General features: G+C 38.1%; 1 protein-coding gene across 1 annotated transcript in view; it reads left to right on the plus strand.

Moving 5' to 3' along the window:
• LOC104466185 (lipopolysaccharide-responsive and beige-like anchor protein) overlaps window positions 1–21,336 on the plus strand; it is a gene marked incomplete at its 5' end in the record, with an annotated part of 104,550 nt that overhangs the window by 68,564 nt on the left and 14,650 nt on the right. Inside the window, 2 exons of the mRNA XM_010079530.1 lie at window positions 211–275; window positions 11,319–11,427. Of these exons, the coding sequence (XP_010077832.1) occupies window positions 211–275; window positions 11,319–11,427 (174 nt within the window). The remainder of the gene's footprint in view (window positions 1–210; window positions 276–11,318; window positions 11,428–21,336) is intronic.

Consider the following 21,336-nt stretch of genomic DNA (forward strand, 5'->3'; position numbering starts at 1 on the left):
AAACTAGTGCTTTATATGTGTGCTGATGCTGACTCTGTAGCTGAAAATGTTTTTTTTTTGTTGTTGTTGTTGTTTTCTTTTTATACAACCAATTTCCTCTTCTTTTTTTCCAGGAGTATTCTGACTTTGTAGCTGAAAATGTTTTTGTTTTTTTTTTCTTTTTTTGTTGTTTTCTTTTTATACAACCAATTTCCTCTTCTTTTTTTCCAGGAGTGGCAGAACTCCATACAAAAGAATGCTGGCCTTGCCTTTATTGAGCTGGTTAATGAAGGCAGGTGAGTCACGATATTTGGTAACCCCTCTGCCTGAGCCTTCAAGAAGATGTGTAGCTTCAAACTCTTTTTAAAGAATTTTTCTTCTGCCTCTTTGTGCCATTTTACTTGGATGTGAGTCACAATATTTGGTAGCCCCTCTGCTTGAGCCTTCAAGAAGATGTGTAGCTTCAAACTCTTTTTAAAGAATTTTTCTTCTGCCTCTTTGTGCCATTTTACTTGGATTTTACAAGCATGATTTCACATTCTTTAATACTTCTGCTTAGTTCTAATAGTGAATATAGAGTTTTGCAGAATCTGAATGCTCTTCAGTTTCATTAAATATTTCACTTATCGGTGTGTCATGGGTTTTCTTTCTTCCTGTCCTTGTGCACTGGTTAACGTTGAAACTATAATTTGTATTCGGCTAATCTCTTGAGGAAGGAAATTGATATTTGGAAGACATTACAGCTAGGAATAGTAAGATAAGCTTCTGTCTCAAAAATTAGATTCCAGTTTGCTCATCTATTTCCTACCTACCTCATAAGATAGAAGGAAGAGTGTCCCTTTAAGGTACAAACAAAATCCATTGGTATCACCAGTTAGGTTTACTGTTCTGTAAGGATGTATGTATATTACTGGGACTCCCAGAAGATGACAGAGCGGGTGATGAGGCCATGCTCTTTGACTCGCAGTGACTATTCAGAACTATCAATATTTTCTTCATTAGAAATTGATTGTTCAGCCAGACTAAGAGCAATATTTACTTTTTTCTTAAGGATTTTTTTTAAAGATGTCTTGATGAGTCAGCTAAGGAATATTGTAAGAAATGCCATTTTCTAAGCCTAAATTCTGTTAGTGAGTAACTTGAGCTAGTAAGAATCCCAATAGAAAATAAATTTTACAGGATTAGGACAGCTACTGAATAAAAAACAAAATCATTTATCACATAAATTAAAATGCTATATAAATACCTTTTTATCATTGTAGGAATAGGGGGAATGGGTATTTGGGATTTTTTCTTTTCAAGTCTGTAGATATTCTCAAGATACATAAAAATAATGACTGTTTTAGTGGTTGCGTTTGGGTTTATGGTGAGGGAAACACCATTCTGAGGCAGAAAAAATGTTTTGCTACTAGTCTTGATCCCCAGGGCCAAGGTAAAGTAACAAGGGTGTTCAGTTACAGTGTTAAGATCTAGCCTGTAGTTGTTTCCTATTATGTGAGGCTGACCTGTCTTGACCTTACTTATAAAGTGCCTGCTATAAATTTGGCCCTTGATTAATGTTTTATTAGCATAGATAACGCGGAGATCCCCCACACACGTAAAGCAGAATGTGAGGTTCATCTGCGTAAGATGATTATCGTGGACAAATCGGTTGCTGGGACTGAGCTGTAAGCAGCTAGTAGCTATTCAGCTTGTCCAGGTCAAGCTTTCAGAGAGCATTCTATCCGTAAGCTGGTTGGAATTGACTGTTTTCTTTTCAAAACCCGCAGTGCCCATCACAGACAGATGGAATCACTCCCCCACCTCCATAAACAACATCCATAAGTTATCGTCTAGCCCTGGCAGAGCGGTTGTCTCAGGGACAAATGATCCCTTGAAAAGTGTGGTTTTGGTTAGCAGAAAATATCCAAGTAATTGTTACTTCATTTTGGGTCTGACTTGGAGCAGAGTTGGTTTTTTTAAAAAGGGGAAGAATAACTTTCATTCTAGGGAAGAGGAGAAGGGATTAATTTCTTAAAAATGGCTCCTTTTATCTGTCTCCATTTTCCTTCGTTGCTGTTTATAGGAGCCTTTAAAGTCATTGCTGAATGGCTCGTTGCGGTGCTTTCTGGCTTTTCAGCATTCACTAAAATGAAACTGTTATACCTCATGTGACACGAATTACATTCCAGAACTACTCTTTTCTTCTCTTTATGCAGGTTGCACATTATTTTTCTTGCACATATGCTGATATTTGTACTAAAACATTTCAAGCCTTGTATTTTGTTGTATTTGATATTGTGTATTTTTGCTGTAACATTATAATTTTAAAAAATCCAAAAGCTGAAATCTTTAAATTCAAAAAGAAAATAGCTGAATGATACTGATTTAGGCTTTAACTGCATGATTGTAGAATAAAAGTTGAATTTTTAAATTGTTTCTAGAAGTATTCAATAAAAGAGGAATAAAAGAAGACAAGGTAGTTGTACAGCTGTATCAGCTGTCCTGATTTCAGCTAGTGAGTGAGGAGGGATTTCTGTGGGGTACCATGACATGCAGAGTGTTAGAATAAATAAAATAAAATTAAGAACTAGAAGGTATACCTAAAATTTGTGAAATCACAGAATTGCTATTGTCAGGTGTGTTGGTGGAAAAAGTCTTGGTCATCCTATAACCTTTGTAAAGCAGGGTGTTATTCCCAGTGTTTATTACTAATTTTTGGACTAATACCAGTTTGAAGTGTGTGCTGCTGTTTTTGGTTTTTTTCCTGTTATGTGAAAGGTATGAATGTACTTCTCTCTCACACCAGTTGAAAGTTTTTATGTTTAGGCTTGCTGTGTTTTGGCTAGGATTCCCTGGACAGAAATATGTGCAGAAAGTTTACCTCTGGGACTCATAAGATCTACAGTATGTGTGCTGCATTCAGAACGTGTCGGTCTGAATTTCATCATGTTCACAAGTAACTCATGTGTTACGCATCTAGTTGCTCTCAGGCTTTCCAGATATATCAGGTCCACTGCACATGCATAGCAGAATTGATTTGTTTGTACCCAGTGAAGTTTTTGGATCCTGAACTGAAAAAAATTCTTTAGACAGGAGACTATTACGTTAAAATACAGAACTGTCAGCCTACCTGAAACTGAAATGCACACCTCAAGTCTTTTGAAGGCCAGGTGAAAAAAACCCCAAAAAACAACAACCAAAAAAAAAAAAAAAACCCCAAAGAAAAACAAAACTGCCAAAAAACCACAAACTAAAGCAAACAAACACAAAAACTCCAGAGCAACTGTGCAGAGGAACAGGAAGGTGCAGAATGTAAGTGAAAAGCTAAAGGAGCAGGTATTGGAAAATAACCTCCTTCTGTGCCTGAAAAGAAATGTCAGTTTCAGTACATTGCTACATTGAACATTAATCTGTTTTTAATAAAAAGGAGTAAGTATTGTTCACTGTTGTTGTAATGTCTAGGAACTCTATTTCTTTGCAGCCTTGTTCAAAAGGTGCCTGTACCCACTGCCTGTCTCTGCACTGCACCATCTGTGCAGCAGAAGTGCGGATCCCAGAACGTTTTCCTTAGCCTGCTGACTAGATTTCAGTCTCTGTGCTTGCCTTTCACCTTTGGGTCCTCCCTTTAGGGAGAGTCTGGTTTGGAACCTCAACCTGAGAGCTTGCCGATGAGGAATTTGTTCACCAGAACCGTCCTTGAGGTGGGATTTGGTTCTGTCGTAGCCAGTCCTATTCTTTGGAGTTTTCCAAGGTGTCCAGGCAGATTCCTTTTTTTTTCTACCCTGAAACTAATTATGTTTCTTCCTTATGCAGGAGATGGTCAAGGTATTCTTTCTGAAATGGGGAGGGGGAAAGAAAAAAAAAGAAGGAAAAGAAAAAAAAGCAGCTTTGACTTCCTTGGGTGTACAAATGTCTCTTATTTCCTCGACTAGTTAGCAAACAACTCCTCTGCTCTGCAGAGGTTAAAACTCTCTCTTGTCACTTTGATTCATTAGCAGACTTTAGTGTGAAACATCTCTTATGCTAGACCGTGTTTTCTGTATCAGTCAGTGCATTAACAAACGTACTCAAGCTTAAGACCAGGCGTGACAGTTGTTATCCCCTTTGGGGTGGTAATGGGTTTGGCATGGCAGGGGTGGAGGGAGCAGTCTCCTAAGCATGCTGCAGCAATTATTCTTCCTGATTTTCAGTTGAAGAGACTCAATTTTAATTTTCTTAAGCATAGTTTTCTTGGTCATCCCAAGAATTAAGTGCTGTGTTCTATAGATGTGTTTTTATATGTGTGTAAATGAATATTCAGACAGTAGTTGCTTTAAAAATCTGTCAGATGAAGTGCGATTGAAAGATAGCCTCATTATCCAACTGAATAGATGTATAATACCCTCTCCTTTGCCTTTCCCCTTTCAAATCCTTAACCAAAACAAACCAGCCAAACTTAACAATTCACAAGTGCATGCAGGACAAGCAGAACTCATGAAGTTTGTTTTCTGTAGCTGTTTCTCATTGCTAGATTCTCTGTCTAATGAGAAATGAAATCTAATCGAAATTCTCCTGCCATATCAGAGGATTCTCCTCCTGTGTTGGGTTTTCTGTTATAGCTTTCAGTGCAGATGAAGACAGATTTTTTTTTTTAAAGGATACTTGCAACGGTTTTTGTCCTCTGTTGGATATAAAACTTGTATAAAATTAATATTTTTGAGCAACTCCAGCCTTCTATGGAAAAAAAATGGTGTATTGTCCAATGAATTCAGAAGTTACTTGGAGAAGGAGGAGGGCAGGCAGCATTCAAGCCTAATATCCTTAGCAAGTAAAAATTCCACCAGCCAACCAAAAAAAGCCCCAAACCTCTCCAGACGTAACCAGATGTAACTGGTATGAACATAACATCCAGTAGTATCAAATCTGGAATGCTGTAATCATCTGTATTTCTAGAGCAATTTTTTTAGGAGGAACTGTACTAAGAAAATTCCAACATCTCACCTGCTGTTCCTTCTCTTCAGTTGTATATATATTACTTTTGACTGGTCCTAGATGCAAATATTTTTTAATATTGAAATAGTTGGCAATCAAACTAGTTGGCCAATTACTTGCACACTTTTCCTAATGGAAAATAAAGGACAGATGGAGGCTGCCCCATTCAATTGTCTTCCACTTGCCATCGTGCGGTCACTCTCAGGGAATGAATGTTAGAGAATGTGTTGCCATAGGAGCAACTACTGTGATGGAAAACAGTTAGAAAAATACAGCTATTAGTGAAAAAAAAAAATGGATTATAGCTGACAGACGTAGCTTTGTGCATAATTGACCAAAAAAGGCGCAGGAAAAAAAATGGTAAATGTAGTCATGTCCAAAGTAGAAATGGTTACTGCTCCCCTCACTGCAGCCTCCTCACCTGAGATTCTAATATAGAACCTGCCCCTTAGTCTTGAGTTTTAAGAGAAAAAAAAAAAAAGTGTTTTCTACATTTCCTTTTTATTTTTAGCAATGCATTCTGTTGTAGTGCTAGGTCTTGTAAAAGGGATTTCTGGTGTTTTATTTTCTGAGTTTTTATGTTACTGTCTGGATTTTATGGCAGAAGCAACTTGGGTAATGTGTGAATTTGAACTACAGAAGATCATTAAGTTAGACTTTAAACAACATTTTAAGTGTGCTGAAAATTAGAAATTGTAGCCTGGATGTGCTTTGGAGGCGGATAACTGGGGTTCTTGACACGACATGACTCTTCTGTGCCTACGTGTGCACCATAGTGTAGTGTGACACACACACCCACTTTTAAAACAGTTTTTTATTTCCCTGAGATGTTTGCATGGATTTAAATGGCATCATTTTTAGGTAACTGAGAACACAAGCTTTGCTGCAACTTAATGAGTAAACAGAAGCTTTTTGTGGAGAACTTTGTCTTAAGGATTAAAAATTAATGTAAGCTTTTATTACTGGAGGTGCTAGGAACTTGGGAGGGTGTGTAAGTGACAAAGGTAGGTTTTGCTTGGGAGAATATGTCCTTAATTTGCTGGTTCAATAAAAAAGCAAAATCATAAACTTTTGAGTGCCTGGGAATTCTTAATTTATTTTTTTTTTTTAATGCAGAATGTTTTTTAGTAAGATCTGCTTTGAAAAAACAGATTAATGCTAGAGCAACAAGAAGGTATTTGTACTGCACTCTGGGTGTATACATGTGTTGTACTATTGCTGTCTGGTCGAAAATGTTCAGAAATCATCTGTTGTGCTGTCCCGCACTCTCTCAGAATGTGAACGCAACCTCAGATCAATTTTCACTAGACTCCGACATGTCCTAAGGAAAAAGGTTGGGTTTGTGTGTCCTCTCCTAGCTGTCCTTTCGGAATTCTGTTCAACTTTATGCTATTCCATGCCCAGGACAGCATTTTGGTGAACCTGCGCTGTTTCTGGGTTTGTGGTTTAGCACATGGAGCAGTCAGATCCTGCAAATGACAGCATGTGTCCATGTAGAACGCTGCTCCTTTTGAAGCAGGAGGATCTCTTATACGCTAGGTTTGTGAGGAGTGCGAGTAGGAAAGCTTACCTTCATCCGCCTTTCTTGTGGTGGTAGCGTCTGGAACATCCATAATCTCTCCCTTTGAGAGATTTATGCCTGAACAGCTCTTGTTCATGTCACCTGTAAAGCTTTTGCCATATTTTGACTAAAATTGATAATTGTTGGACATGAGTAATACTAACCCAGAATTTATCCATCTCTGTCTGTCTTTGCACATATTTTTCTGTTCCATTTTTTTCCCTCTTGTACCTTGCCTTTTGCTTCTTGTAAGGAGAAACTTGACTTTTTATTTGATCATCTAAGCATTGAGCAGCCAGAAAATCAGACTAATATTTCTTGCTTTGTGTCTCATAGTTTTCTCTTCCAGCAAAACAGTAAAAATCAGAATTTCTCATGTATTTGGCTGGAACTCCATCTCTCAGTGGTTTAGCACGTCATTCCTGACCCAGCAAAGTATGCAAGTATATATTTAACTTCCAGCATGGGATCTGTCCCACTGCTTGTTTTTACTAGGCTGTTCATCTTTTCAAAGTTAATCACATGTTTTTACATATTTTAGTCCGGAAAGAAAGTGCTTAGACAAAGGAAGAAGAGTCTATTTGAGACCTTGAATCTGGTGTGCAATGAAAGGAGAAGAGCAGACCTGGGATCCGGAGTCTTTACTCCCATAAGTATTATGGTGTAACTACTACAGACCATGTCCATCTACACTCTTCTCATGTGAAAGATCAGAAAAAATGTTAATTCAGTAACTGGTCATAAATAAAGCCAAACCAGAAGGGAATCTGTCAGGGAAGGAGGAGTGTAAATCATCACATTCAACAGCATTTTGCTGTTTAATAACGTTGAAAAAAAATAAAAAGGTATGTGGCAAACATGGTCCGTGGGTCTGCATACAGAGATTAGGAGCACAGGCAAGAAGGAAATTATTAGACTTGGTTTTTCTTTCAGCTTAGCTGTGCGTATTTAAAAAAAAAAAAAATCATCCATTTAATCAAAACTATGAAAAACTGTCAATTTGCTGTGGAAAAGAAGTATTGATAAAGAGATGTTTTGGATAGACTTTGTATTTAACAGAAAAAGGACTAACGTGAGCTGCTTGCTGGAATAAAAAACAGGATAAAAGAAAGCAGGACAAAACCAACAAAAGTTTGATTTTTTTTTTTGACAGTAATTTTACCTTATTATAAAATGTCTTTCTAGGGTGACATGGTGTACAATATCTTCAAATATATATAAAAAAAAAAAGTTGGGGCAAGTTCCTGAAAGATACACTGTAGCTCAAACCGAAGGTACAGACATGATGGAGAAGTGAAATGATTTTGGGGAAAACCTGTGTGATCAGTTCTACTGGAGGATAGAGTAGGTACCAGAAAGGACCACCATGATCCTTTCAATCCCTGAAGTGTACTTACTGCCTTAGTGAGGAAAATCAGATTTTCCTAAACTTTTTTTTTTTTTTTTTTTCTGTAGAATAAAGCGTTTGTCTCATCAAGTTACCTGATGTAGTTAATACGGTTTGTAGCCACTCACATATGTAGAGAATGTGTTTTATGTAGTTTGGAGTTGAACTAATGCTCTTGCAACAGTCGGACTCTTGTCCTCGCCTCAGCACTCGTGTCTCAGCTGGAGACAGTTGTTTCTGTTGCAAGCAGAGGGCTACACTTAACACATTTCTGTTCAGCATTTTGTTTGCCTCAAATGGAAAAGGAGCAGCTGCCAAGGTTCCTAAAGTTAGTGTTTAGAAGTAGATGATGAAAATTTGATTTTAGACATATAAGCAGAGGTGTGTTCATTTATAGAGATGCTGAGAGCTTGGTTTTGCCTTTGATGTTTTTTTTTTAATGATGGCTATAGACTCCTCTGTTATATGATGCCATAATTACATTGATGTATAGATGAATATTTAGGTTGCTGAGTTTGACACTAAGAGGTAAATTCAAAATAGAAATCTGAGTGACATGCTATGTATGTAGAGACTGTTCTCACAGAGAAAATCCCAGCTGCCCTAGATAACTGTACAATTGGAATTGTTTAGTAGAAGAAAGTTCATGGAAGTATATGTAGTGCTTGGAAAAGGCGACTGAAAAGAAAGATTAAAATTTTAAGTTCTTGAATGTAAAGAATGAACACAGCTGTTATATGGTATAATCCAGTAAATTATTTCATATAGGCTTCATTTGTATTAGTAAAGAATTTTTATCCTCACCTTCTGAAGACCTTTAGTTGCCAAATTGGTCAATTTGGAAGAAGGGAGGTAATTGTATACTAATTGATACCTAACCTATGCAGCTTTCACCTGTTTCTGAAAACAGCTTGAAGTTACCAGTAGGTGCTTATGCTAAGCTTGTACAATTCCTTGGTTGTTAATATTAAGAATTTTTCAGATTCAACTGCAAAATCATGCGTTTTATCTAGGTGGCTGAGCCCCATATGGAATATCATAGAAAAAACAGGGAAAGTGTGTGGGAGTAGTGAGGAGAGGTGGGGGTGACAAAAGTGACAGCTGATCCATAGGAGATAAAGCTCTTTCTGATACTCCAAAGCTATTTGTTTTTACTAGGTACACTTCTAGTCTGGTTTGAGAGTGTTATTCCTATGTGAGGGAATGTAGTTCTTTGCTTTGTTTGGAACACATCCATCACCTCTGCAAATGCAGAGTAGGTGCCAGTGTGCAGTTGGTCGTATACTGGGCTGCTTATGGGTTACGGTTAGCAGATAAAAAGGAAAATCCATGTTGTAAATCATTAAAACTGTCATTACATAGGGTACTTTCTTGAACAGATTAAAAAAGATGGGACTTGTAGAGGATAACTAGTATTTTTCAAAGTCTGATCAGATTAGCAGAAGGCGTTGGTATTGACAAACTCGGTGAAGGTAATGGGATGCTCTCCAGCTGTGTTAGATGTCAGTCGCCATACATGCTATTGTAATACATGAGTATTTATGGTCACCATATTTTTTTAGTTTAATTTAAAAAAAAAAAGTTTATTTAAATGCTTATGTGACAGAGTTGAATGTGCTACTGGAGAAAGAGAATCAAATGCTTGGAATCTGCCCAGACTATGAAATTGGTTATGCAGAGTTGCTTGCTGGTGGTTTATTAGTAGGGATTTACTTTTAGCTGAACGTTATTGTAAATTATTACAGGCAGGGGTTTGGGGTTTCTTTTTTTCAGTGTATGAGCAATGCTTTCCTAACTAATTTATTTTCCCAATTTTTTTGAAGCCATGAAATTGAAGTTGCATCATTACAGCAATGTTGGTTCTTCAAGTTTTTGAAAGTAAAAGTTTGCCGTTAACGCATGAGATAAATTAGCCAAATTGGGTGTTTGCTGATCAACAGCCACTTCCATTCTAAAAGTAGAAAGAATGAAAAAAACCTGAAGTACAGTTCTAAAACGGTGGCTTGTCCAACTTCCTCAAACAGAAGGTGAAGTCGTATTTCAAATAATGAATTGTGTTTATTTCTTTTTTCAAGACTTCATCTGTGGGGAGACAATAATCCACTGGCTTATCTGGTCTGTTTAGCTCTTGTGCTGCGGTTTTCCTAGCCTTGTAGTGCGAGAAGTGATGAACTGTTGTTCTGCTCCTGGATTTCTTCTTGTTGGAGCAGGCTTGTGACCTACTCCGAGTGTGGAATTGTGAACAGCACAGGAAAAGAGACAGCGAAGCGTTGGGGGTCATACTATCAAACACAGAGAGAGGCAGGTGGAGCCTGAGTTCAGATAGATAAGTTTTTGGGGATAAAATTAACACCGTATACATGAGAAGGCATCCTGCGTGATACATCCTCTGTTGGTAAAGAAAGGGTCTCCGCAGACTCTGAGCGTGTTGAAACGTACTTTAGCTTATATGTGTAAGGCAAAGAAGGGATTTTTTTGTTCTGCTGCTCCTCTCTACATTATGCAGACTCTGAGCCTGTTGAAATGTACTTTAGCTTATATGTGTAAGGCAAAGGAGGGATTTTTTGTTCTGCTGCTCCTCTCTACATTATAACTGAAAACCTTAAAGAAAAAAAAAAGCTTTAATAACAGACATTTTTAAAAACTAACTGGCAGAGCATGTAATGGATTTATCTGGTGTATCTCTGAGTGATCCTGTGGAAATGTGCACCTTCTAGAACAGTGTCGCTCCCGCACAGGCGGTTTTACCTTTATGAATCCCAATGTAACTAATTAAAAAGGAAATGTTTTTAGTAACAATATGTGAACTCACAGAATAATTGGGTTGTAATTCAGTCTGTCAGCTCTGCTGCCATTCATAAACTCGGGGTTTATGAAGGTCTCTGAAATCTCAGCTTGAATTACAGCTTGATTCTGTACATAACCTGGAACAATGTATATCTCAGCATTTCATTTGTGAGAATGAGGATCTCTTATAATCCTGAGAGTATTACTTAAATGTATACTTACATAAAAATCCAATTTTGCATTTGGAGGAAAAAAAACCCATGCTGCAATGCAATTCACAATTTTTAATTTAGACTTTACATCAGTTGCATTAGGGCTTTCACGGTGGATGTTTATATGCATAAACTGCTTACTTTAACATGTGTTTTGTGTTTGTGGAAGATTTTCTTATGCATCTATATTTCAGGTAAAACAAATGACTGTCTATAGAGTGTTTACATTTTATTTAATACTTAGTTTGGTTTACTAGTGAAATACAATTTTACTAGGTGCCAGAAAATTACCCTTCAACCTTATTTATACCATTTTCTTGACACAGTAAATTCAGTTATGGAACAGAGCTCAAAATATTTGCATATATACTGTGTTTACAGATGTTTATTTTAGGACTTCATTCTCTCAAGGCAGTTCTTAAATATTCTCTGTCCTCAGGTTGCTGAGTCAAACCATGAAGGACCATTTGGTGAGAGTGGCTAATGAAGCAGAATTTATCTTGAGCAGGCAGAGAGCAGAGGATATTAACCGCCATGCCGAATTTGAGGTAAGAAATCTTTTTTAAAAAACAAAACAAAAATCACACCAAAACATAACAAACCCCTTGGGTGTGAGGATTCCTATTTGTGATAAGGGCTTTTCAGGCACAGGAGCTTCCATCCTGGAAGCTGCTTCGCAGTTGTAGGGTTTTTTGATAGTTTGCCACTGACTTTGATGGAAAAACAGGCTGCACAGAGCAGCTCGGAACTTGTCAGAATCTGTGAACCATAATTTGTGGGGGAAGGAATTTTGTCATACCAATGTTCTTCTTTTCCATGAAGCAAATATCACTGTATTAGCATCACAGTCAAGATACAACTCTGGGGGAAAAAAAAAAGCGAACCTTACTGAAGATAAATGGTAACAGCCTGTTAAGTGCAAAACTAGAAATCACTTTTTTTCTTTTTATACTGTTTGCTATTTCACTTAATCCATCTCTAAAACCATTTTCCTTATGTTCTACATGCCTCAGTGTGGTTTTGTTATGTTTTTGTTTTCATCCCGCTTAAGGGGTTCTAAAGTGAAATACTGGTCTTTGTTTTTATAGACTCGTAATAAAAACACAAGCCTTTTTTTCTGAATCACTGTAGTCATACCTCCAATTTTGGACCTCAGTTACATCACGTATCTCCTTTCTCTCTGCTTTAATTGTTGGGTTGTTCAAATGAAAACAAAGCTAAATCTCACTGAATTCACTGATATTCTGCTTAAAGAGTACTTAGTCTTTCTTCTGACATATGATACTACTTGTGGTTTTGTTTTTAAAATGAAACATTAAGAGATTGAAGGCACATTTGTGTTTAACGTATTTCTAAACTGTTTTTCTCTTAAATCTTTACTTGAAAAAATACTCCCCAAAGATGAAAGCATATTTGTCTTAGACAGTGCTTATGTTCTAAAGGTCATCTGTGTTGGCCCCGGGATTCAAGCTGTGTGTTGTTTAATAACATATCTGCACTTCATCTAGAGCTAGTTACCCCCTCCTGCAAACAGAGATGTTGTAAGATATCTCCAGTACCATTTTGCAGTGGTGAAATAGCAGGCATGTTTCATTTATTACATCAAGGGTTTGGCGACAGTCCTGTGGAGATGAAAAGTGCATCATTTTACTTCGTTGCCTGATAATCATTGGAGTGGGACGTGCTTGACACCTTTTGCTCTGGATTTATGCAGAAGCTCCATGCACGACATGGCGTTATTGATTAGATCAACAGCCTGCTTATTTTTTTTTTTTTCCTTCGGATGCAAACTGCTTGCAAAAGTGTGCGTGTATGTGGGAAATCTGAGTGAAGTAAGGGGTCCTGTCATGTAAATTTGAACTATCTATTAATATAGTTGTTCAGTGACAACTTCACTGTTAGTCTTATTTCACTCTCAAGACACGTTTTTATGATGTCTGGAAGAAATTTACACTCAGCATCAACTTACATTTTTTTTTTTAACATAGCTCTGAGTTTTGCTGGGACAAATCTGTAGGATAAGAGTTGGCTGATACTTTTTTAAGCTGATGCTGTTTTGGATCTGTGCTATCTCAGAATGATGGCTCAAGGGGTTTAACTCATCAGGTTGAACTTAAACAGAAACTAGTGTGCTAAAATAAGAGCAGTCTGTTTATCAAGTTGAGTTTCGTTATTGTGTTGGAAAAACTTAGATCTAGCATCACATCTGCAAGTGTGCAAATTGAGGATATACAACTGTTGGATTCTACCAAATGCTTGAATAACAAACCTGGTGTCTCATTAACGTTACTGATGTCTGTGGCAGACTTCGTCAGCATTATGTTTCTTTTGTGGAAGGGGGAAATGTTAGTCACAGTCATTCAAATCTGCAGGTATCACGTCAAGAGTCAAAGTCCTGTGTCCTGTGTTCTGTCCATCCATGGCAGGGTCTGGTTTTCGCATGTTCCTCTCAAGCGTGCTTGACTTGTTTTAGCACAATGGTCCTTTCCATCCATGGTGTTCCTCCTTTCAAAGTGGTGCTCAGGGCTATGGAAGACTTGCCATTCTTCTGTAATGTAATGGTTACTTGGGAAGACAAACGTCATCGCTCCAAACATTCCCCTTCCTCCTCTTTCCCCTGAGCAAGAAATCATATGGTATGTAATATCCCCCTTTGGTCAGCTGGGGTCAGCTGTCCCAGCTGTGCCCCCTCCCAACTCCCTGCCCCCCCCCCAGCCTCCTCACTGGTGGGGTGGGTGAGAAGCAGCAAAGCCCCGACTGTGTGTGAGCCCTGCTCTGCTGTAACTGAAACACCCCTGTGTCATCAACACTGCTTCCAGCACAAATCCAAAACACAGCCCCGTACTAGCTCCTATGAAGAAAATTAACCCTACCCCAGCCCCAACCAGCACAGCTGGTATCGTGAAAAAGACAGAAAAAAAAATTGCTTTGGAGGTGAAGGATTGGTTGTGAGAGGTTTTTCTATGGCTGAATACAGTCAAAGGTCAACCTTTTTATTTCCTTTTTTTTCTGATCCTTTCCTCACCTGTGTTTTCACAGCTCCCTCTATGAGTAGTTACATCTATGAATGGAGACATATGGGGAGGCCACAGGGAGACCTGAGACATGCTCACCCGTTTTACGACGTGATTGAGCCTCAGAGCAGCCCGGTGAAGCAGTATTCCCCTCATTTCTCTCGTGAGCTGGCAGTGAAGCGCACATTTTTACAGTGAATGTGGAAATAGGAGCATTCCTAACATAACTTATAACCCTTATCACCTTCCGTTTTGCCCAGTGTCCCTGGGATTTACATGCACAGATCTCAGTCATTTTTCAAAATCTCAACCAGAGTTTTTGGTAGAGCTGAAAATCCTGCAGAGGAACCTCTTTACGCCTGAGTTCCAACAACTCGTTTCATCCTACCGCCTAGACCGCTTTCTAGAAGCGACCTTGAAGAACGTGGTGATTTGCACAGCGCCTGACGTTGTGTGTGCATACGGCCGCGGGGTCTGGCCCAGAGGAATAATTGGATTTGGGTGTGAGGAGGGGGAGGGAATGCTGTGCTCTAATTGACTCTATTTTATAATTTATTCCAGGAGTGCCCATTGCCGTGGATATGCATCCTGTTTTATATAAATCTCTTCAGGTATTTGTGTGCGAATATACATATTCATGGAGTTCTCGGTGTGTAAACCTGCCAGTGTTTCAGGCCTGGCCTGTTCAGCCATCAGTGTTCCATCTTTCTAGGGAAGTTTTAGTGTGCTGTGGGATGGCACTAATGCATTCTGACCAAAATCTGTGATACCATATGTCACGTGAAGAAGCGGGGGTTCCCTCGAACCCTTTCTATTCAATCAACCTGGCAGCTTTGCAAAAAAAACGAGGCCCTTGTGCCCATACAGCCTGCTGGCGTCCCACGTGGGGACCCTACCAACCAGCCCACTGTGTCGAGGACGATTCAACTGACCTGTTCAGGGACCCGCACTGACAGTGGCACTGAGTCAGATCCCTTAGTACAGTTATTCAAGTTTCCGGAAACTTATGCAAAGCAAATTCTCTTGTATCAAATACAGATCGGGACAGTATCAGGTTCAGAGATTGCCGTTGATAGTAGACTGACTGCAAGAACAATATATAATCAGACTTTGGTAACTGCTGGCGTAAATTGATTATTCAATGCGCATGAAAAGAGGTTCTTGCCCAATAGGCGTCCCTATGGGGGAGAAGACAGCTTCAGCTCATCGGCTGATCCCATAAGTTGCGAAGGAGTCTTCCCTAACTTTCTCCCCTTGTCAACTTATTTTTATACTATTTCTTTGTATTTAGGTGGAGCTTGAGTGGCTCTGGTCATTCATGCCTTTATTACCGATGGCTGTAAAATTGTCTCACTTCACTCTTTAGTTAATAAAATAGAGAGCACATGCTCAGTGGGGAGTGGTCGTGCCTTGGAGGCGGGTAACTTTGGGATGGAGGTGTATATTGATATTACAATGACATTATAATGAGCATGGTTCATCTCAGGAGAGCAATTTCACCCCAGTCACTGGCACAGTAACTGCCACCTTTGTCCCAGAAAGTAGCAACTCTGTCGAGGCGGGTAACTTTGGGATGGAGTTGTATTTTGATATTACAATGACATTATAATGAGCTTTGTCCCAGAAAGTAGCAACTCTGTTTTACCTTACCCTAAAGATTTTCTTATAGCATTATCACTTCTGTTAGGACATTACTTTAGAGGAACTCATTTCCCCCCAGTCATTTTCCCACACCATATCTCACTGCTTGTGTAAAGTATTTTTGATGAATATTCTTCCAGCAGTGGAGGTTGGGGGGAGCTTTACCTGGAAGATTCACATGAAGAAATAGTAAAATAAGGGAAAAGTTAAAACACAGAACCATTCAGAATGCTGCAAATCATGAGTGTATGGAGAGGAACAATGGACAGTGCAACACAATAATTTTTGGAAAGCTTTCTAGCAAGGATGGACAAGGATTCTTCCTTCTGAGTCAGTGAGGAAAACAGGCACTTTGGTCATTTTCCAGTAAAATGTAACTGCTGCTGTCATTTACAGGCTGACCTGGCTCATCCAGGTGTCTTTTTTTTAAAGATTGGGTGGTGTCATTTTGTTGAAATTTTGGTCTTATTTTTTCAAATTCTCGTCATCCACAGAAATATAAAATGCTGGCATTCTTGTGATTGGCTGTTTCTTGATTAACTAAGAGTTTCACGTGACTTTCCCTTTGCGTTTGTTATAAATCATGCTAGGCAGCTAACTTCTCTGCATGATTTCTCTTCGATAATTAAATCTAGCATTTCCAGCTGCTGTAAAATTTGTTGCCCTTTTCTGTTCAGTTATGTTTTGTCATGCGGAAGGCTTGGACTTCCTCACAGTTTTAATTCTGATTCAGCTTCAATTTATAGGCTGTGTGTAATAAACGGAATGTTTTACTTCATGGCTCATGCTGAAAGACGAATCTGAATGTTAATCCAAGTGTTGCCTTGACAGAGGTAAGATGCAAGGCTAGGCAAGCTGTTTGCTTTGAGTTTCCTTGGCAGAAAACAAAATTCAGTCGTTCCGTTGATGGATAATCTTGTGTATTCTGCAGCTTTTCCCCTTCGGTGTACTAAGCATTAAATGTTAAAGGGTGTTATTTGTATCAGAGGAGGAAACTCAAAATTGCTGCAAATCAATTTTGTAAGTCAGAGAGAGTGTTTGAGGGCCCTTGAAAGAATTATGAAAAGGCATTCAGTGTCTTCGTGGCTTCTGTAGATGCTTGTTACTTCTATATGTAACAAACAGTTACTGCAGAAAAGAAAGTAAGTTTTAACCTTTGACTGGGTCCCTATTCTCCATATAATTTTCCACCTTTTTTAACAGAAGTTGCTTTGTTACCGAACTGATGTGTCAAATAATCTTTCTGTGGTTCTTACAACATCCTTTTATATGAACATGCTTAATGGCAATGACCTTATTTATTAGAACAAAAGATTTTGGAATGCTTTCAATGGCTATTCTGTATAGCACCGTGGGTTACCAGCAGTGGATCTTTACAGAGCGTATGAAGATAATGAATGGTGCGTCCTGGAGTAATGTGACCAAAAATTGTAGTCTGTAAGGTTGCAAAAATGTAATGTGGCAACACAGAGGAACTTCGATGTGCCCTCACAGAAAAATAAGGCTTTACACATTTTGTTATGAATGGGCTCAATTCTCCCTCCAGTTTAGATTTTTATATAAAAGCTGCCCTTTGCGTTGGGTAGGTCAGGCGTCACAGCACCATCTGTCGGTAGAAGGAAGAAAAATTTTGAATTTGATTTCTAAAAACTTTTTTTTTTTTTGAGGTGTTATAAACTCTTCAACAGAGTGCTCAGCATAGAAGAATTTTTTTTGTTTTTCTGTTGGAGGATTAACCAGTTTTGTTCTGCTGCAGTATGTTGACAAGTCCCAAACTGGAAAATAAAATTGCTCGTATTCTTGAGGTGGCAATTTTTAGGATTCATTATCTCAAGTGAGTGAAAGGATACTGAAATTAGAAATTTGTTTTCCACTTGAACATTGTATGATTTTCCCTGTGCTCTGGGAAGTGATGGGATAAAGTATTGCCTGATTAAGAAAGGAGGAGTGAAAAATTGTTGTTTCTCTTTCACTATTCTTTAACAAGCGATGGAAGGAGAAGGAAGGAAAAGTCGTAGAGGAATGCTGACACATTTTTTGTTATATCTCAATTTTAAATCAAAATGCATTGCAGAAATATGTCTCGAAGCTATAAAAAGATATTGTTTCTGAAGCAGCTTGAAAGAAAATTCATTTTAGAACTACTCTTGCCTAATAACTTTTCTGATGAAACAAGGATTGATGTTATCTTCATTACCATTTTTTGATAATATTTTTGGAAAATATTATGAGACAAACTATGTGAAGAGACATCGCTAAATTTGTATGGAAAATTAAAGTGGATCACGGTATTTTATTGCCTAAAATGAATACAAGTCACATGTTCATTCAGCTGAGCAAGAGGAAACTTGTATGGCTCCTTCTTATGTTGGCCCTTTAACAGGCTGATCAGTTTTAGAGGAATTGCAAAGTATTTATGTTTTGATGTTTTGAAAGAGTAATTAGACAAATAGTAGAAAGTGTATGGAAACAGAAGAAGAGTAGATAGAAACAATTATTTAAATAATGTTGTGACATCTCGTATCTGCCCTCAAAAAGAGGGGAATTAAATCTAGTAAGTATCAACTTATTATTGGGCTTTTCAAATCATATTGAATAGGGAAATGGATTCATAACCATAGCTATTTCATATGAAAATTGTCTGTTCTTGTTTTTCTAATGCTAATGAAGTTTATTGCTTTATAATTAATGCTTAGTGTTTAGCAGTATCTGTTGACTCTTCCACATTTTGTAATCTATGCTGGTTTCATTTCCATATTCAGTGTAGTTTGGAAAAAAAACCCATGAATGTGACGAAGATAAGAGTGTTTTCTGCGGTGTTTTACAATACTAGCTGTATGAGATGTGACCTTTTTATGGCCTTTTTTCTCTCCTCTTACATATTTAACACATCTATTTATTTTTCACTTCGTGTGAATAAACATTTCTTTGATTTAGAAACTTTTTACCCCTCTTATAAGTCCAGTTGCAGCTGATTATTTTCACTAGTGATTGTCAATGAGCTTAATTGATCTTCTCTCCATGGCTCTGGAAGTCTGAGCAGAACGTGCTCTGGAATTTTTATTGTTTTAGCATTTGTAGGCACTGAAAACCTTAAAAAAAAGACCTCTGCCAGAAAGAGCCAAAGACTCTCTTCCTGTAACTGTTTAGGTTTTATGATTTTTGCCCTGCTACTCTAATAGCTGAATTCAAACAGCACAAGCATGAAGAAAATGGGGTAATTAGAAAAAGGGTTGTATGCTTCTGCTCTGCTCTCTCTTTTGCTAGACTGGGAAAAGGGATTTTTTGAACTTTTTTTTTGCTGTGGCACTGCATCTTATCTGTGGTGTGTTGTTTTTTTTTTTTTTTTTTTGTGAAATCCGTAATCGTAAGACTGACAGGGTGGCTTGTTTTCCTTTTTGTTTTGTTTTCTTTTTTTTTATTATTTAGCTTGCTAGCTAGCTAAATACCACCCAAAATCCAGAATAACAATTCAAGCTTGCAGGACTCATCATAAATAAGGTAATGTCGAAACAGTGCTTTATTAGGACTGGTTTCTGTTTGTTCTTTTTTCTTTCTAATTACAAATTCTAAGCAACAAAGCTCAGTTTCAAAGTTCTTACTTAATTCCTTCGAAGGAATAACCCTTAAAGTAAAATTATACGCTGTAACAAATGAGTAAAATGTAGTGATCTCTACTGTGGAATGTCTCGTCCACAGCGGTGACTTAAGGAGTTACTTCTAAGTGGTCATTTGTTACGGCAACAAGTACAGAAATGTGACTGTCTGGTCTTATATTAATATGTGCAGGATTTATATAGTTCCACTATCGCAGGTCATTTTTTGTGAATACTGACTTTTGATGGAAATTGCTCAGATACTCAGGTGAGCATCTATAGAGCCATGGGTTCTGCCAGTTTTCTGGAGCAGGGAACAATTTGGCAGTAAACTTGCACGACTTGGACTTTTAGGGCATTCAAAATCCTTTAGGATATTAAAGCAATCCGCTTGGAAATTCCTTGCCTTTTTTAATTCATCTGCATTAATAATGTTGTTCTTCTGTTTCACAAATGAGTAGTTTACTGAGGTTCAAGAGTGGGTTAGAGCAAAAGTCCATCGCACTCAGTATCCTGTGGCTAACAGAGTTCAATAGCAGACACCTAGGGCCACGTGTCAGAACAGTACAATTATAGAGGGATGCTTCCTCGGTTCTACCCAGAGGGCAGGGATCACAACTGGGACAAAGATTTGCAGCTCTCCGTGTGAATTCCACTTATTGTTTTGTCTCCCAGTCACTGTATTAGCATTTTTCATGTTTGATTCTTGTTTTTACTATCTGGAATTACTTAGAGCAATCAGCAACATTGGGCGCCTCTACCGTTTAGTAACACAATGGGATTCAACTGGTGGTTTCTCTCCACTTTGAAGACTAGCTATTATATTTTTTAAACCCATTTCCTATGTTTTAATAAATTTTTATCCACATAAGGATGTTCCTATATGCCCTACCACATCCTGCCGTTCTTTAAATAACATTCAAACAGTGGACTTTGTGAACTGCATCTTTTTGGTCTGTGCCTCCAGTGACTTGTTGAAAGAAATCTAGTGAAGCGTGTCTTCCTGTTACAAAAGTGATGAGAACTCGTCAGTGTGTTTATTCCACTGTTTGCTTTTTGTTTTAAACACAGCTGCCAATTTGCCTCTTCGAAATTTCAGACTTATTGCCACATTGTTCCCTGCTGTCCTCCAGAGTCCCTTTGGCGTATTTCATTCACCTGGCAGCTGTGTTCATCCCCGAGTTCTTCTGGATCACCTCCGTGAACGCCGTCTGCTCCCTAGCAGTTGGTCGCTTGTCAGGTTTCTTTTATAACTTCTCTGCTAGCACTTCTCTGTGGTGGTCTTCTCTTCTAAGAGCTCATTTCAACCTTTGATCATCTATTAGCTCTACAGAGATACCTTACCAGCCTCTCTGCTCCTGATTTGTTTGAAAAATAATTTATTACTGCCTTTTATTCCTTTATGCAAGTGTTCCTAGAACTCTTTTGGCCTGTTTCATTCTGTTTTTAAAATTAACATGCCATAGTTGACATATTTTTCTATTTTCCTTCTTTGAACAGGCTTCTTGAAGAATGCTGTTTTCTTACAGCCTTCTTTCTCTGCACTTTAACCATTCCACCTTTTTCTGGTCTTTGAAAAAGCCTTTTGATGGATGACATATGTTTCCTTTGAACCCCTAATATTGTATCTTTTTATACAGCTTTGGGGTTGTTTATAAAAACATTTTCCATGTTTTGGTGCATCTGTTTATGCTCATAATGTGAAAACTAAGCTAGCAAGCTAGAGAAATTTCTCACTTCAAATTAGATGTTCCCATCAGAAATGTTGTTGTTCTCACCTATTCATGAAAAATAAAGCAGGAGTGTTTGCCTTGTTTATTATTCATGGACAGACTTTTATGGTGGCTCATGCCAGGCAGTGATTCTAAAATACTCTTGACTGAAGTAGTACAGTATATGTAGGGTGTACATTCCTAGCATTAACAAAGCAAATATCCTCTTTTGCTTGCTAGAGATTTGCTTCTAAAATTCCTCTCCAAAGATAACTTGTATTACTTATGCACCTTTGTAACAGCGGTGTTAGGAATTGTTCAGCTTTGAAGAAAAAGCACTGGTGACAGTACACACCTCTCGTATGTGCTTTATTATCGGTTGGGTTGTTCTAAATGAGAAAGACATTATATTAAAACAATTCTGACATTGGTGCTGACAAGGTCACAAAAGATCTTCAGGATCTGAATACCCAAAGGTGTGTTTTCTCACTATT

This window comes from Pterocles gutturalis, unplaced genomic scaffold (assembly GCF_000699245.1).
Source record: "Pterocles gutturalis isolate BGI_N339 unplaced genomic scaffold, ASM69924v1 scaffold10249, whole genome shotgun sequence".
Classification (NCBI taxonomy): domain Eukaryota; kingdom Metazoa; phylum Chordata; class Aves; order Pterocliformes; family Pteroclidae; genus Pterocles; species Pterocles gutturalis.